The sequence below is a fragment of the Synchiropus splendidus genome, chromosome 3 (genome assembly GCF_027744825.2).
Source record: "Synchiropus splendidus isolate RoL2022-P1 chromosome 3, RoL_Sspl_1.0, whole genome shotgun sequence".
NCBI lineage: Eukaryota > Metazoa > Chordata > Actinopteri > Syngnathiformes > Callionymidae > Synchiropus > Synchiropus splendidus.
In genome coordinates this window covers 27,558,553-27,574,638 of record NC_071336.1, presented here as the reverse complement: position 1 = coordinate 27,574,638, position 16,086 = coordinate 27,558,553, and the positions used below count along the sequence as shown (strand labels likewise).

The window sequence follows — 16,086 nt, the reverse complement described above, 5'->3', positions numbered from 1 at the left end:
AACAAATATGTTTCGCAGCCTGAGCGAGTCAATTAGTCTGACATTGTTTCGTGGTTAAACATCCTGCCGTCGTGCGGTGACTTATTTTCCCGGCAAATGGATTTTCATTAAGGTCATTTCACACAATTCTCATTAGTCCTTTGCAACAATCCATTAGTCTGCGAGGGATTGAATCAAAAGGTTGCGGAATGGTAACCTGTTCCTTTCTGTCTCAGTGGAGCAGAGCAAGAGAAGATTGTCTTCTCTTCGCTGAAAATGGAGGAGCATGTTACTCAGCGTTTAGCGATTGGAGATGTGACGTTTATGAATGAGTCTTTTGAACAACTCCTTCAAGTGATATGTAAATGTGTAACTTCATTACTACGTCACACTCCATGTGACTTCTGCCACATTTCAGTGACATACAGATTAACCAAGCGCAGCCAAATGTCCACACTCCAGTAGGATACATATCCACATATACTGCAAAGGAGGCCTGGGTCGGCAAAAAAAAAAAAAAAAAAGAAATAGAAATAGAATAAAACAGAAATGTGCTCTTCACATTTAAAATCAGATGTACGTCACATATGGGCAAAAGGAATGGAATTGTCCTGCCGCGTGGACATGAGCAAGTAGGTGTGGGATGTTCTTTTCTTCCCAGCGATTGCTACTGTATCTTGATAAAAAATGAGTCCCTGGTTGAGTTGTAAATATGAATGAATATCAGGGCAAGTCCAGTGGTACCTCGGTTCTCGACGACAATCCGTTCCAGACGGCCGTTCCAGAAGCGATTCGTTTGAAATCTGAATCCATTTTTCTCATTACAATGAATGGAAAAAGGAAACAATGTGTTCCAAGCCTTAAAATAGGCTTTTGTAGGAGTGAATGTAGAGTGTGTGCTGCAGCTGCGCTGTTCCTCTATGTGTGTGGCCGCTGCATGTGGGAGGGGTTGCCGAGTGAGTGAGGTCTCTCCAGAAGTGAAGAGGTGCCCGGTGCGTGTCCAGCTCTGAATGTGCGCTTCTGTGCAGTTGGGCTGTGACAAAGTCATAAACCAAGTCACGCTCTGTCCCAGACTCGCCTCATCCCTGTCCCAGCTCCAGCCCACAACAGGACATCAAACCCTGGAGTGACACGTCTGCGTACAGAGGCTGTGTTATACACAATAACAAAGCTCTTCATGGGTCAACTGATCGGTCCGCACAATTACTTTTCCATTTGTTTATTTTTGTTATTGTTGTCAGGAACCAAGCAGAGCGGTAGTGAGCGTAGCCACTGGCATGCAAGGAGACTCGGACACCACCATAAGTTTTCACAATTTATTAATATAATAAATTCGCAAACAAAAACAGACAGAAAGGAGAAGAGAGAAAATGACGGAACGTGAAAGCTCATGCCAGTCAGGACCAGCTCACAGATATGATCAACTAACAAGCAGGCAGAATGCGGAACAGCATATAAATGAGAGGCGTAAGTGCCAGTATGGGAGCGATGTTGGTCCGGCACACAACACTGGAACCAGGAGGCATTTCAGCAGCAGGCGGAAGGCTTGATTGCAGACAGGACGCTAGACTGCGAGCTAAAACCAATGTGAATCATGACATTTTTCTCTTGTCCCAACCTCTGATGACCAAATAAAATGCAGCCAAACTTACTTCCATTACATACTAGACTTCAACATGGAAACATTTCTTTTCATCATTACTAAAATATTCTTTTTTATATAAGCATTCTGAGTCCCCCAACAACATGCAAACCTGACAGCGATGAGTCATGTGATTCCAGTTCATGAGTTTGTCAACAGCAGCTGTGAAAAAAAAAATAGTACTGAATATGACACAGTAACTTACGGAAGGGATTTTTTTTTAATACGTAATTTTGAAGCCAAATCTTTGGACGGCTGTTTTGATAGGAATGAAGGTTCGGCTGAAGAGCCATAAATGAACCCTTGTGGTTCCATCCCATAGAAGTAGCTTTACCGCATCAGAATGTTTGACCCACCATCCTGTTGACTTCAACGCATGTCCAATGCAAGTTTCGATTTCACCCTTTTCCACTTCACTGTGCAATATTTTGCCACTCTCCTAAAATTCAGTCTTGTGTGCATAATGACTCCTAAACTTGGATTTCAAATGAGCCCAGCAAGATTCACATGAAAGATAATAAAATGCACGGGAGGCTCATTATTGAGTTCCAGAATTGCCCTGTGGCTTTGTGAAAATTCTCCCGGCACAAACGATGAAAGAAGAACAAGCTGCTTTTGCGATCCTCGTGTGACATGCTAAGCAGCTGTTCAACTGACTCTCAGAACTCAGCTTTGAATGTTGTAGAAACCACAGGTAAAATAAGAAGAGAGAACCGCGTGAGTTACTGTCAGTGAGTGATAATTGTGCTCCTACGTTTCTTTTGTTTTGCTCAATGAGTAAAGTCAGAAAACAAGTGGTCGCAAGGGCAAAGCAATGAATGTCCTGAATAATTTGATTATAAATACATTTGCTTTTTGGGGGGAGTTGTACACATCACTTATAACATCATGGTTCCTATAACAATAGTAGGGGAAGCACTTCAGACATATTTAGAATTTTGGCATTGAATATGTTTCTGGTAAATGGTTCTGTTTGCTCTATTAAACTGCGACAGAAATGAAGCAGAGGGTTTGGAATCTTACAAGTTTATTTTCCCATCTGATTAGGCCTATTTAGGTTCACAAAATCTCATGAGAGTCCTGCAGAACCAACCACCACCAGGTTCAGTCATGGCCATTAGTAGGCTTCCAAAGCCGTCGTTTCTCTTGTGCTTTTATTATGTTATTTCCTGTGTTCCTGTGTGTCGTTTCCTGTTCCTTCTCTCTCTTCAGCTTCACAGCAGCGCAGCTCGATCCCATTTCGCTGATCAGACTTCACTGATTTCTACACCTGGGTTCCAGTCTGCGCTGCCAGATGGTTGCTTTGCGTCCTCACGGTAAACGCTCACTTCACCCTCCGTTCTTTTGTGCTCCTGTTGTATATTCCTAAATTATTTTAAATATTATATTTTAAATTATATTAAACATTATATTCTGTGTGTGCGTGAGCTTCTTTCTGCCGCTTTCTTAATGTGTTCTCCTCGCTCAGTTTTCTGCTTCTCGCTTCTCGCCATTTGACTGTGTTTGAGATTCATTGTACAACTCACCTTTTGTTTTCCTTTCGTCAAAGTTATTTCCTTGTGTGTGTATGTGCGTGTGTGTGTGTGTGTGTAGAACCACCACAGAACGCGTTTGCGTTGTCCCCGTTAGTTAGGCTTGATTATAATTCGCCTCTTTTCTGCTTCAGGTTTTTTAGCCTGCCCTTGAGTGTATTTCCCGTTCCGTGTTCTGATATCGGCGCCCTTGGTTCTCTGTTCCTGTTCGTCTTTTGAGTTCTTGTGTAGTTGTTCATAAACCTTGTTAAATCTACCCTCGTTGATACAACCCCACCCATTGGTTCTGCAGTGAGGGGTAGCAAATCTCACGGACTTCTTCACGCAAGTGATCATCACATGGTGGCGCAACATGATTTAACGTCTGCTGTAAAATCTCCATAACCAATCAAAGAGAGATCTCAATTGTGATGTTGCAGGCTGTTTAAGGACAAAGGAACCGTTCAGTTCTCCTTTAAATTCCAACAGGTCGCTGGCGCCAGTGACACCAGACACCAGTGCAGTATCAGACACAGTGACTATTTATTGGCCAATAATCGAGTTCCACTTTCACAGGAAAAACATGCTTTTCTCACACAATAATCTGAAACATTTTGAATGGATTACCATGGAAAAATACACAAAATGTATTGTTATACTGTAACTGTTATAGCTATTGCTATTTATTATTAATAATAATGAAAACAATGGACAATAGCACTGAGTGAAATCACAGTGTGGGTGGAAATGAGCTCCTCGTGACTAAGGAGGAGACTTGTAGGGGCAACCCCTGACTAGAAACACCAACAGACAAACAAGTGAACTTACTCAAGACGCAGGGTGCACTCATCCTCCAAAAGGGGCCTTTTTTTACTTGGTAACCGTTTGAATAATTTAGGTTTCTAGTACATTCAGCTCAAAGATCAGCTCACATGGACTGCATTCAAATGCATCAAGTACATTCAGTGGCTCCAGGATTCATCCATCACAGCTCTCATCACAGCTGGCTGTGGCCTGAATTCAAACTTGACACATCCAGTATTTTGTTGTTGTGGTTATCCAGTTGGCCAAGGGTGGCCAGTTCAATTTCTCAGGGGGCACTTTAAATACTGTCAGTGTTGTGAGGAGCATCAGGCCAAAAAACACACAAATGATAATAATTGCAAAGAGAAATGGGAAACAACTGTCATGGATAAGTTAAAAAAAAGTAGGAGGACCTACATTGCTTCCGCCATTGTAGTTCTGCGGTGGCCTCTTGAGGATCTCATGTAGCCCCCGGGCCGCATTTTGCACACCTCCACTCCAGCCTTCAGTTACTGTCGCCCCTTTGTCTGGTTGGACCGGCTCATTTGAGGCTGCTGGACTATTATCCAGCTTGATATAACACCGGATTCCAAATAATTTACTCTATTTTGAAATAGTCTTTGCTCAAAACTCGGGGCAGGAACTCTCCGACGGTTCATCTGGAGTTCAGCTTTCCGCGCTCAGAGCAGAGAGAAGCAGCTCCTCTCTGTCTGGAGCTGAATACAAACCAGGATCTGTGATAAAACAATGACACATGAAAGGCTTTTGACAATTAAAGAAATGGCCTGTGGAGCGTCATCATGGCCCAGAGCTGGGTCACTTTCTCCCCCTGCTGGACAGTTGCTGACGCGTCTTTGAGCAGAGGATGGAGTGTGAATTAACGCAATAATAGAAGACATAATGAAAGAAATGAAACATACACTTCATCTTGATTAGATATCTAGAGTCTTTGACTCTTTATATTGCTATTTACATGACAATTTTACAGTGAAAGCTTGTATCTGCAGCCACGTTTGCCAGAGGCCTCTTGTGTCTGGTCCAGCTGTGATCCAAGTCAACTGAATTCCTCCAGGCAACACGGAATTCCTGAGCTTTTATTTGGTGACTCTATTTTTGGAAGGGATCAAGTGGAAAGAATTGCTTATATGAGAGGAGCCATTGGTTTCCTTGCACCTCGACAACAGCAGTGTAATCTAAAATGAAATTAAAACTCCTACTTTATCGACACAATAAGGTTAAATGTGGTTTTCTGACATGTTACACGACTGTATTTTTCAGGTACCAGATGTGGACTCGAGGTTTTGTTCAATTTACACTGGTGCGTGTGTGTTAGTTGTGTAAATATCATCACTATATTTACAATTAATGAGGATCTGTGACTTCTGATGGGTGTGAGAGGCTTCATCAAAAAGTGAGTTCAGCAGGTGGAAGGTGAGGCTTCACTGTTTAAATCATAACATTTTAGAGCAGAGAGTGCCTTCTAGTGGGCTCTGAAAATGAAGACACTGTTTCATGAAGCCTCAATACCCCATCACAATCTACACATGCAGACCTACTTTCAGATTCTCTGTCTTCAGCACAATGAAAATGTGTCTAGCAAAAAGTTATAGCAAAACCGTTGTTGTGACTGTCGCATCCTAGGTAGAAATAAAATAATTATAACTACAAAAATCTAAATTTTTCTTTCAGTAGTGATGGACAGATGAGGCTCATGAAACAGTGTCTTCCTTTTCAGAGCCCACTAGATGGCACTCACTGCTCTAAAATACTTTCATTTGAACAACCATTTCAATGAAACCTGACATCTTTTTTAAACCAAGAGCGCCACCTGCTGAACTCTGAAAATGACACTGTTTCATGAAGCCTCATCAGCCCATCGCTATGTAAAAATCCAAAGATTCTAGGACTGAGAGTGCCATCTAGTGGGCTCTGAGGATGGGGACTCACTGGCTTTCAGTATATATCGTCCTTACTTGGGGGAGGTCCCAGGGCAGACCCCAGACAAGTAGGACACAAGAAGGAGGTATCTGGACGGAGGGACTTCTGGGCCTCTTTATTTTGGTGGCTGCCCCCTTGACCCATTTGTTTTCAGCGATTTATGATGTCTCCGTTTGTGTGTGTGTGTGTGTGTGTTTTCATGCCCACAGATATGAAAAACAATGGCGAAAATGTATGTTGATATCACATCATTGTGGTGACAGAGTGAAACATAGAAGTAATTTAATCATTATCTCCGCTTACATCACAATGATGTCATCTGTCATTTTCTGTCTTCGGCGCAGATGGATATAAATTGCTCATCGACGGGGATATTTTGGGGCTCAGCCATCCCTGCTGCAGCAGCTCAACTTCTGCTGACAGTGTGACGCCCAGCAGCTGGATACTTGTTCACACCACAAGTCTGGGAAGTGAAAGACAAACCAGCTCCTCAATCATTCATCATTTTCGTCCTCTTCATCCTTCTTTTACTGCAGCATCAGGGCCGCTGAAAAACATCCCGGGTTCAAAACATGAAAACGGAAGAACAAGGGCACCACGCTTCTCTTGAAAGAGAGAGAGAGAGAGAGTGCTGGAGAGAGAGGGAGAGAGAGAGAAAGGGGTCAGTCCTTAGTGTGTCCTCAAAAGGAGAAGAGCTGCTGCTGCACGTGTGTGTGTGTGTGTGAGAGAGAGGGGGAAGCATGTGTGTGTTTATTAACGCTCAGGTTTAGGGTCACTCTCTCAGCATTCATCAACATGAGCAGGACTACCTTTTTTGAGGTAAGATCGCTGCGGCAGTTTCTACTCACAAGGCCTCGCTTTTCCGAGAGCGTATTTCATACATGCCTGTGCTTTGACTCTAATTATTTCTGGCAGTATGAGGACATACGGCAGAGAGAATTTCAATCCTAATAATATAAATAAATGTCAGTCGGAGCTCGGAGTGATTTCATAGTAGCAGCGTTTGAGATTGATGAAAGTGTGTTTTGCCGTTTCCACACTTGCACTTGTAGTTTCATGTGTCAGGAGAGTTTAGCTGGTTCAAGTTTCTGATTGGAGTAAACAAGTTCTCAGTCTTGACAAGACGGTTTCTTTCTGCTGCTGTTGAATCAAAGCTGCGAGTGAAAAGAGCAAGTTTCCGAGGAGGGTTGAATGGAGGGCAAAGTGGTGGCAGCGGCTACAGTGAGGGTGAAGACCTCAGCTTGAAGAAACACGAGTGGCATGTTGTGTCATCGACGGTTTAAATCGCTCATTAATGTGTCCATGCACCTGTAATTCAAACAAATTTGCACATGATAACAAAATTGCCCTTTGGAGCCACCAAAGCATCGGTGTCAAACTCAAGGCCCGGGGGCCAAAACCAGCCCACCAAGTATCTAAAAAAGGCCGGCAAGAGATTTAAAACCTCGTCAGTGGCTGAAGACTAAATATTACTTTTATTTAAAATTGACCAAAGATATATTTTTTGTTTGTTTCATACATTACTAAATAATTAGGATTAAAAAGTGGGCAAAACAATTTAATCAAGACTCTGACTGTGAGGCACTACTCATGCACATCACTCCAATTCAAAATCATCATTGTTTTGGTGAATTGTTTTAGACTAATTTCCTTTTTTTTTTTTTTGCGGGAATGGGATTCCATATTGTGTGACCTCATGACCAATATACAAAACTCAATGGCAGAAAGAAACAGTTAATAATAATAATAATACACACAGTTAAAGCACTTGCAAACTTCCAAGACGGCAATTAATATGTAGTTTGAGATATTAAAACACCATTTAGTGTTTTCTGAGAAGAGAATGGAAATACATATACGTATATAATTCTATTTCGGTTGTCACTTTGTGCACATGTCTCATCTGTGCTCCTGTCTTCTGCACGCACAAACTTTTTATTTGTAAATGAGGCATCATGTTGCAATGTTCACTGAGACAATTGAGAAAATATTTACAAGTGGGTTGTTTCAGCTGGAACTGGATGAGCAAGCTGCGAGAAGCAAGCAGAAAGCAGTCGAAGCTTATGTGCCATGATGAAGGATTCAGCTTGTACATTTGATATTCTCATGGACATTGTTCGGTTCATGCTGGACAAAACCTCCCTGGACGCAGGGAAGGTCAGCTGACAGCTGTTTTGCCTTGAGCTGGCTGTTCCTGAAGCCTGAACAAGAATTTCCCCCTGTGATACGCGGCTACTTCAACACATTTTTAAATTAGAAAGCAATTCAATCAGGTTGTATTCAGCGCTGCGACGCTCCATTACGAAATGGATGGTACAATATGGGGCTATTAACCCACGTGCTTATGAGAGCCCTCTGGTTCTCAGCGCGCTGGCGTTTAGCTAACACAACAATTCAGAGCAAAGCACCTCCAGAAGCAGACTGTGAAAACGTCTTCAACTTGATGATAACAAAATCCTGAAAAACAAAAAACAATTACAAAAATAAATTTAATTTAATCTAATTGAACAGTTTGCTCTCCAGACAACAGGGAACCTCTGTAAGTGCAAGAGTTCCTGGTCCACTGATCCCACTGACGCACAAGACACGTGGCAGCTAGGATGATAACAACAACAACAAACATGGAGGAATCCCTGAACAAAAGCAAACAAAAGCATCTGTTTGCTTTTGTTCAAGGAAGTTTTTTGCTCCACAAGGTGTCCACTACTCTGAATGTACTTGAAATTCTTATACAATTTTAATATTTTATTGAATTATTTTTCCAAGACATTAAAAAAGCTTTAAGTAAAGTGATCAAACTGATGCAAAATAAACAATATTTTGTTGTTTAAATGTATGTATGGGTCCATCCTTTGATTCAGTAATATACCAAATTCATTCAAATTGAAAAACGTGGCTTCTTGTGGCATTGGCATGAATTAATCACAAATTATCGAATTAAATAGATGAATTTTTTAATTGAATCCCATCCCCAGTAAAAACATTTCTGGGTTTTGACTTCACTTCATGATCATTCTAGTTATATTGAAAACAATAGAAATATTGATCTTCATAGAAACAGACTGCACAATACGAAGGTTGGACATGAGCAACCGTTTTGCCATCAACACAGAGACTTTTCCAACTCTTAACAAACTGAACAGCCTTTTTCAAACCCCTGTTTACTTGAACCATCAGTATTCATCGGCGTCAGAGTTCCAGTTAACACATTTATACATGACCTGTGTTGTCAGCGGTGCTCAGCATCCCCCTGGAGAGCTGAGACGGGGCTCAGTCTCATTCAGAAGGACGTGCTGTTCTTCCTCCCACAGCCCTAATGACACCCCGGATGCTCCTCGGGAGCTCACTAATGCATCACCATGCAGCCTCAGAATGTGCTTGTGAAGGTTAACAGATGGAAAACAAACACACCGTCTCCCAGGGTGATGTTTACCGGTGTCAGCGCCTCCCGTTCTCTGGGAAGCGCCAGTGAGGAGAGAAGCTGAATGGCAGGTTTGCTGTCGAGAATGATTTAAAAATATTCACTCCAGCCGATTGTTTTGCTGAAAACCTTGCTTTCATTGGAACACGGGACCTAAGAGATTGTTGTTGCACGGCACAACAGTGAGATGATAAACGCCAAAGCCTCTCTCCGGCGCTCCTCACTCAGCAAATCTTCAGGTCTCCATTAGCAGGTTATTACACTGTCCAATTTCGCGAGGACAGCTCTGCTGAGCAGCACAGTCAGGAGTGCTTTCAGGGCAACTCGCCGGCTACCACCCACCACCCTCCGTACGTCTGCCGTATTTCACTCCTGTCACGCTCTAATTAAGATGGAGAAGGAGAGCGAGTGCAAGGTGACTGCTTCCAGAAAAAAATGGCTGGTTTCAAATTCGCCGGTTAAAAGTGAGGGTGGTTGACTTACGTGTCGCTTTCGGGCCGAAGTTCATCAGGTGTTCTATTCACTTCCAGGTAGAGATTCTGGACGCCAAAACTAAGAAGCAGCTTTGCTTCCTGGACAAGGTACGATGCGCCTGTTGACTCAACTCTGAAGGTGAATAACGCGCAGCTTTCTGCTAGGTGGAGCCCAATTCAACTGTCGCAGATATCAAGCATCTCTTCCACAAATCTTGTGAGTTGCATCGGCTTCCATTGACACACCGTTAGCATAAAGGGAATTAGCCCGTCATGTTCAACACTTCCTTACTCCCTGTTCTGAGAGCAGCTCAGCGTGACATTCAAAATGGGACTTGAACTATTCAAAAATAGCCATGGCTTAATATGTTTTGACAGGGTTATGCCTCATTCGCCACCATACGCACTTCCTGTTCTGCTATGAACATCTACCTTGACTTGTAAACAATGTTCCTCAACCTATTTGGATTCAAGTTGGTGACACTTTGAAGGTTGCATAGGTCACTCTGGAACAAAGGATCACTGTTGTCTTCTGTGTGTCCCAGCCAGTCAGGGTGAAAGGCACCGGACACACGGATAAACAAACATTCACCTACAAACTATTCAGTAACCCCAACTCTCTGGAGGTTTTGGGACTATGGGAGGAAACCAGAGCGTCTGGAAGAAACCTATGCGAGTATGGGGTAACATTATTGCTATTATCACTACATGAAGGGTTCCCAAACTTTTTCAGGCCACGACCCCAAAAACTATGGTGCCACTGACCCAGCACTGAATCACTGAAGTTCAGCATTGGACACCATGACGTCTCCAGCCTGAAAGTGATGTTCAGCGGTCAATCCTGTTCATCTCTGAGCCCAGCTCTCGCAGGGAAACTTTCACTAAACCTTATGGTCATGACATGCATTTTCAAACCTATAACTCCGACGAGAGCTTTCACCTCCTCATGTCCACGTGTTATGTCTAATCCAGTTCCACTCGTGTGCATCAGCCACGTCTTATCTGAAGTTCATCTGGTTGAAAGTGTCAGACAATATTTGCGAGCCCTTCGGCCGTCGGCATTGATCGGCGCAACAGAGCTCCAACCAAATCCACTGTGCTCAATTATTATTGTGCCCGAGGCTGAAATCTGAGTAAGCAATGCCAGCGTGCGCCTGTGTGTGTGTCTGTGTGTTTAGATCCTAACTGGTATCCAGCAAGACAAGCCCTGAAGCTCGATTCCAGTAAGTCTTCACTCATCTCTTCTTTGTCTGTGTTTAGATTTGCTGTAGGTCCAGACGTCATATAAGAGCAGTGCTTTTCTTTCAAAGTTGTATCAGCGAGCGTCTCACATAACATAAACTCAAGGCTCGTGTTGTCACTCTGCAGAGCTAATATTGCAAATGGATCTCATTAACACGTCGTGGATAGTTCCGCTGTGGGAGAATCTAATAATATCACCCAATTAGAGCAGGAGATGATCTGGGCTGTGGCCCCGCCAGCGCTCCGCGAGCACATGAATGTGAACTAAGTCATAAAGTCATTTTCCTTCCTTCTTTTTCATCAAATGTTAGTGCTGTTTTTCATTTTTATTTATTTATTTTTACTTCACCTGACCACCAGTTATTCAAAGTTTAGATACAGTTATGTTCAATTTGAATCACTTCATATTCAGTTTATATTGCAATAGAAACACAATGCTTCTTTCAAGGCACATGTACGGAATCAAAAAAGATAAAGATAAAAGACAAAACTCTGGCAAATATATCATGTATTAGTAAACTCATTTGGTGGTGCCTATAAGATACGAAATAAAAAGTTTGGAGTTTTGGTTTCAAGCCTGTCCAGAAAATATTGAATTGATTTTTATCACTTCATATGTTTTGTTAATATGTTTGTAAACAATTCATGTTTAATCCATATTAAAGCTCAACATAACCTGTGAAATAGATCGCACACACATGTACATACTTCTACCGGTTCAACATGACTTTAAAAGATGAAGATGAAAAGATGAAAAGAGGTGGGTTGTAAGCCGTTCAAAAATCGAATGGCTCATAAGATGTTTGGGGAACTTACGGTGTACAATGCAATGTGAGCCCTTGCATCATAAACACCACAAAAATGAATAAAGTTGTGACGTGTGACCCGGGAAGTGCAGGGGTGGAGGTTGGTTGTGGGTTGGATGAGGTTAATAAAATCAGCTAAAAGAACTGAATGTACGTGAGATTTGATTTGTCACCTGCATTTTCTTGTGTATGTTAGAGGGCCGAACCCTCAGAGACGATGATATTCTACAGAGTCTTCCAGTGGGGACGACCGCCACCATGTACTTCAGAGACCTGGGACCTCAGTTTGGCTGGACAATGGTGACAAACACAGTTCTCACAACATTAAAGAGCGCATGGTCTAATGTCTGTGTTCTGACTCCAGGTCTTTGTGGCTGAGTACTTTGGACCACTTGTTGTTTACCTCCTTTTTTACTCTCGACTTCCATACATTTACGCGCACAGATACACCTTCACGACCAGTCCTCATCCTGTAGTCACGTGAGTGGAACAAACTTTCAATCTGACCTGACTAACTCATGTGGAGCACCTGGTTACTGTTTGTTTTCTACTTCAGGCCGAGGAACCCATGTTAACCTGCTGAAAAGCAGGCCTGATGCTTATGTATCATCTCTGTCCTCACAGGCTCGCGTGCGTCTGCCACTCCTTCCACTACATCAAGAGGCTGATAGAGACGATATTTGTGCATCGTTTCTCCCACGGGACTTTGCCTCTGAGGACCATAGTCAGGGTGAGGACACAACCACCTTTGCTGCTGACCAAAAAGTCTTGAATGAAATAACCACAAAAAAGATCAATATTATTGGCATTTTGTTGGAGCTGTTCAGATTTGGTATGGCTATATACAGCGCAGGTTCTAAGTGAAAGCATTGTATTTTGTACTGAAGGGCCCAGACAATGCTTTAAAGGAGGCCCATTGTTGACTGTTATTCTTCAGGGATCAAATCTCACACACTGATAGAGTGGCATCACATCAAAATGAAAATTGAAATGTGTTTAATTTATATCAAGTTAAAGTTCTCTAAATGGCCGCCTGTATTCATTGAATAACAGAAAATGTTAGGGTGGCGTTTGATATTGCTCAAATGCGTAGAACTCTCAAAAGATGGAAAGTTAGAACTTTCTATCTTCGACCAATCACAACAAAGGGGGCGTGGTTAAAGTGAGGCGTGTACAAATCGGCAGTTGCTGAAGCACCAATGGAAAGTATCAAGTGAAGCTCAAGTGAAGACGACAACTGGCGCACCTAACTGAAGAAACCAAAGAAGAAAAAAAAAGAAAGTCTGTAAACTAACAACTCAGTCTTGAAATAAGTCGTGAGTCCTGAATTCAAAGAAGAAAACAACCTAAATCATGAAGGCAGCAGGCGGCTGCAAACAAAAAGATAAGTGGTGGTCAAATCTCAGACTTTGGCTGATATCAAAATGTGAAAACAGAGACTCGTGAGTATTTTGTGAAATAGTTCACACTTCTATTGCGACCATGAGAATGGAAACAGTGGTTCACACAAACAAAATGTGGTATAAAGCATTGCTGTCATTGACAATGTTTTCTGTCTTCAGAACTGTATGTACTACTGGGGTTTCTCAGCCTGGCTGGCCTATTACATCAACCACCCGCTCTACACGCCGCCATGTGAGTCAGTTCATCCTCCGTCAGACGCTGCCAGACATACTCATTTGCTCCAATTTTTCTGACTCTACGCAGCGTTTGGCAACATCCAGGTGAACTCAGCGCTACTCATGTTTGTGGTGAGCGGCTTCTGCACCTCGCTCACAGGAGCAACACTCTGATAAGCTCAAACCTTTCCTCAAACAGATGTGTGAAGTGGGGAACTTCTCCATTCACCTGACTCTGAATAGACTCCGAACAGATGGTAAGTCATCAAGACGCTGATGCACAGCTATTTCCGGGATCATAAACACTGCTGAGTATGTCTCAGGAACCAGAGGAAGGCGGTTCCCTGTCCCATCGAAGAATCCGTTCACATGGCTGTTTTTATTTGTGTCCTGCCCAAATTACACGTACGAGGTATTTCATCTGAGCAAAGCCCACTATGATCTTATTGTGTTGTTCACTGGCATCCATCTGTCGCCCTCTAGGTTGGAGCTTGGGTTGGGTTTTCCATCATGACTCAGTGTTTGCCAGGTATCCACTTTTGGTTTTCATTCATCCACACATGAGGTGACTACAACATTATTTTGCTCTCTTGCTGTCTTCCAGTTGCCTTGTACACATTCCTGGGCTTCATCCAGATGAGCATTTGGGCCCGAGGGAAGCACCGGGCCTACAGCAGAGAATTCAAGGACTACCCCAGCCTCCGTATGGCTATCATCCCCCTCATTCTGTGACTTGCTGCCACTCTACGGGAAACATGGTTAATTGACAGTGTGTATTGTAGGATTTTGGGGGGAATATTTGATGGATGTCTTCAACCCTCAGGTCTTCAATGAGTCACATTACAAGATGATTCAAGGAAGAACATTTTATTTGCTGTCGGAGACATCACAGTGCAAAAATCCATTGAAAGCAGCGCCGCAAAAACAATAAAGGAAAATGAGACTGGCGAATCAAGTTGCTATCAAAGCAGCTGAAGATTTTGCACAAGTTTATAAGTTTAAGTTTATTAGCAGGATGTCAACGTGAAAGATGTCTTAATAAAGTGCTAGCTCACTAGTACTGTGCCTCAATCATGTCCAACATAAAGGCAAAACTGTTTGTTTGCTTGGCATCTGAAGCAAATTAACAGACCAAACTTGTCATGACTCCTGGTACTAGATCAAAAACGCTGCTCAGTTGAGATTCATTTAATGCCATTGTGTTTTTACGAATTCAGAAAATACTTAAACAGCATCTTATTTAGGAAGTGTACCCCTTCAGGCACTCAGCAATGTAGATAAGGATTTTACTGTACTGTATTTCTCTTTAGCATAGATGAAAGTGAACCACATCAATAGTGCAAATCTCCAGGAGAGCATAAACAAAAGAATATTAATATGATTTGACCCAAAAAGTATTCATATCCAGTGGGCTTTTGACAGCATATTGACAAAAGTCTGATGTCACAGATGTGGTCCTCACAAATCTACGCAGTTGTGTGCAAAGCTTTTAAGGCGAGCAGGAGACATTGCAAACAGGCACGAAAGAAACCCTACAATATTTACACTTGCAAAGCCAGCTAGTCATGCACAAACAAAAACGCGGGAATGTCTCAAAAAATGGCCGACATTAAACATTCTATCATGACTCGAACTCAATTGAGAATAGACTTTCCAGGCGTGAATCCAATCTGTACGTTGATCTTGAAATTCAAGTGCTAAGATGGGGAACTTTAAAATGAACAAATGGAATCTTTGTCTCACCCATTGTGATATTCCAGTATTGTAAACATAAATTGTACATTTATACCATTTTCTCAAGCTAAAAACCGGGAGTTGAGACTTGAGACAGACTCGCTTGATCACAGCTGAATTGGGTGAACAAGCGGCTAATGAGATCTCAGTGGAGTGGGAGTGCATTCTCTCATAACAGATCACAAAGGTAGATTGTGAGACATGAAAAATATAAACATGCTTCATAAGTTGTTCCATAAAAGCCTTTACCTCGTATAACTTTTGTACTTGCTACTTGGGATTACGGATAACTGCATATATCCACCTCTGGTTTGGTTAAAAAAAAAGGGGTTGATCACCAAAGGATGGTCGATTTGAACTGGCTTACTGAATAGCAACAGCTCAGATATTTGTAAACCACATAGTAATGCTGAGTAATGCTGTGACAAGTACATTCATTCGACATGTTCCTGAGAGGTACTGTGTTGATTTGAGGCCTGGATGTCTAACAGAAGGTACAAAATGATGTGATGGGTAAACCACTGCTTCTGACGAAGGTACAACCCAGAAGCAAGCATCAAACCTCTAAGCTACACCGTCCATTTTTAGAGCTCTAGAAGAACTGAGTCAGGGGTAACACTGACCTCACACCGACACGTGTTCTCTTCAAATGACCACCATCTCTTTTGTTGACACCTACTCTTGCTGAACTCTTTTGAAGTGGAGCTGTGATACTCTAGTCCAAAGTCTGAAGCTGAAGTCATTTTCCCAAACTCTTGACTGGTTTGGCGACCACTCGCTCGGCGCCAGCAGCTTTTGGATGCAACACAATAGCGTCATCTTCCCTGGACTGTTGCTTGGCAAAATCGACAAACACCTAAAAGTGGCATGAAAGTGTGAGATAAAGCATTGTTTGAAAGGTGAAAGGTGATGGTCTC

General features: G+C 42.5%; 2 protein-coding genes across 5 annotated transcripts in view; one reads left to right on the top strand and one right to left on the bottom strand.

Annotated features, from left to right (window-relative positions):
- The first annotated feature begins 6,569 nt into the window (after positions 1-6,569).
- On the top strand, positions 6,570-14,776 carry tecrl2a (trans-2,3-enoyl-CoA reductase-like 2a). Its single transcript, XM_053860975.1, has 13 exons — positions 6,570-6,693; positions 9,826-9,876; positions 9,934-9,985; positions 10,947-10,991; positions 12,013-12,116; positions 12,181-12,296; positions 12,441-12,546; positions 13,379-13,451; positions 13,524-13,567; positions 13,635-13,692; positions 13,759-13,847; positions 13,919-13,964; positions 14,040-14,776. The coding sequence occupies exons 1-13, from the start codon at positions 6,670-6,672 to the stop codon at positions 14,165-14,167; spliced, it is 936 nt and encodes a 311-aa protein (XP_053716950.1). The 5' UTR covers positions 6,570-6,669; the 3' UTR covers positions 14,168-14,776.
- abca4a (ATP-binding cassette, sub-family A (ABC1), member 4a) overlaps positions 14,116-16,086 on the bottom strand; it is a 34,774-nt gene continuing 32,803 nt past the window's right edge. For 3 of the 4 annotated variants that reach the window (XM_053860966.1, XM_053860967.1, XM_053860968.1), the window contains exon 51: positions 14,116-16,025. In XM_053860966.1, the coding sequence (XP_053716941.1) occupies positions 15,909-16,025 (117 nt within the window). In that variant the 3' untranslated portion in view covers positions 14,116-15,908. The remainder of the gene's footprint in view (positions 16,026-16,086) is intronic. The other variant, XM_053860969.1, reaches the window with a different exon arrangement.

What these genes read in the sequence shown, in the direction of transcription:
- tecrl2a (XM_053860975.1), top strand. Translation starts at nt 6,670, where the DNA reads ATGAGCAGGACTACCTTTTTTGAG. An exon ending in CTCTGAGGACCATAGTCAGG is followed by an intron (nt 12,547 to 13,378) that starts GTGAGGACACAA and finishes TTCTGTCTTCAG; the next exon opens with AACTGTATGTACTACTGGGG. An exon ending in GAATAGACTCCGAACAGATG is followed by an intron (nt 13,693 to 13,758) that starts GTAAGTCATCAA and finishes AGTATGTCTCAG; the next exon opens with GAACCAGAGGAAGGCGGTTC.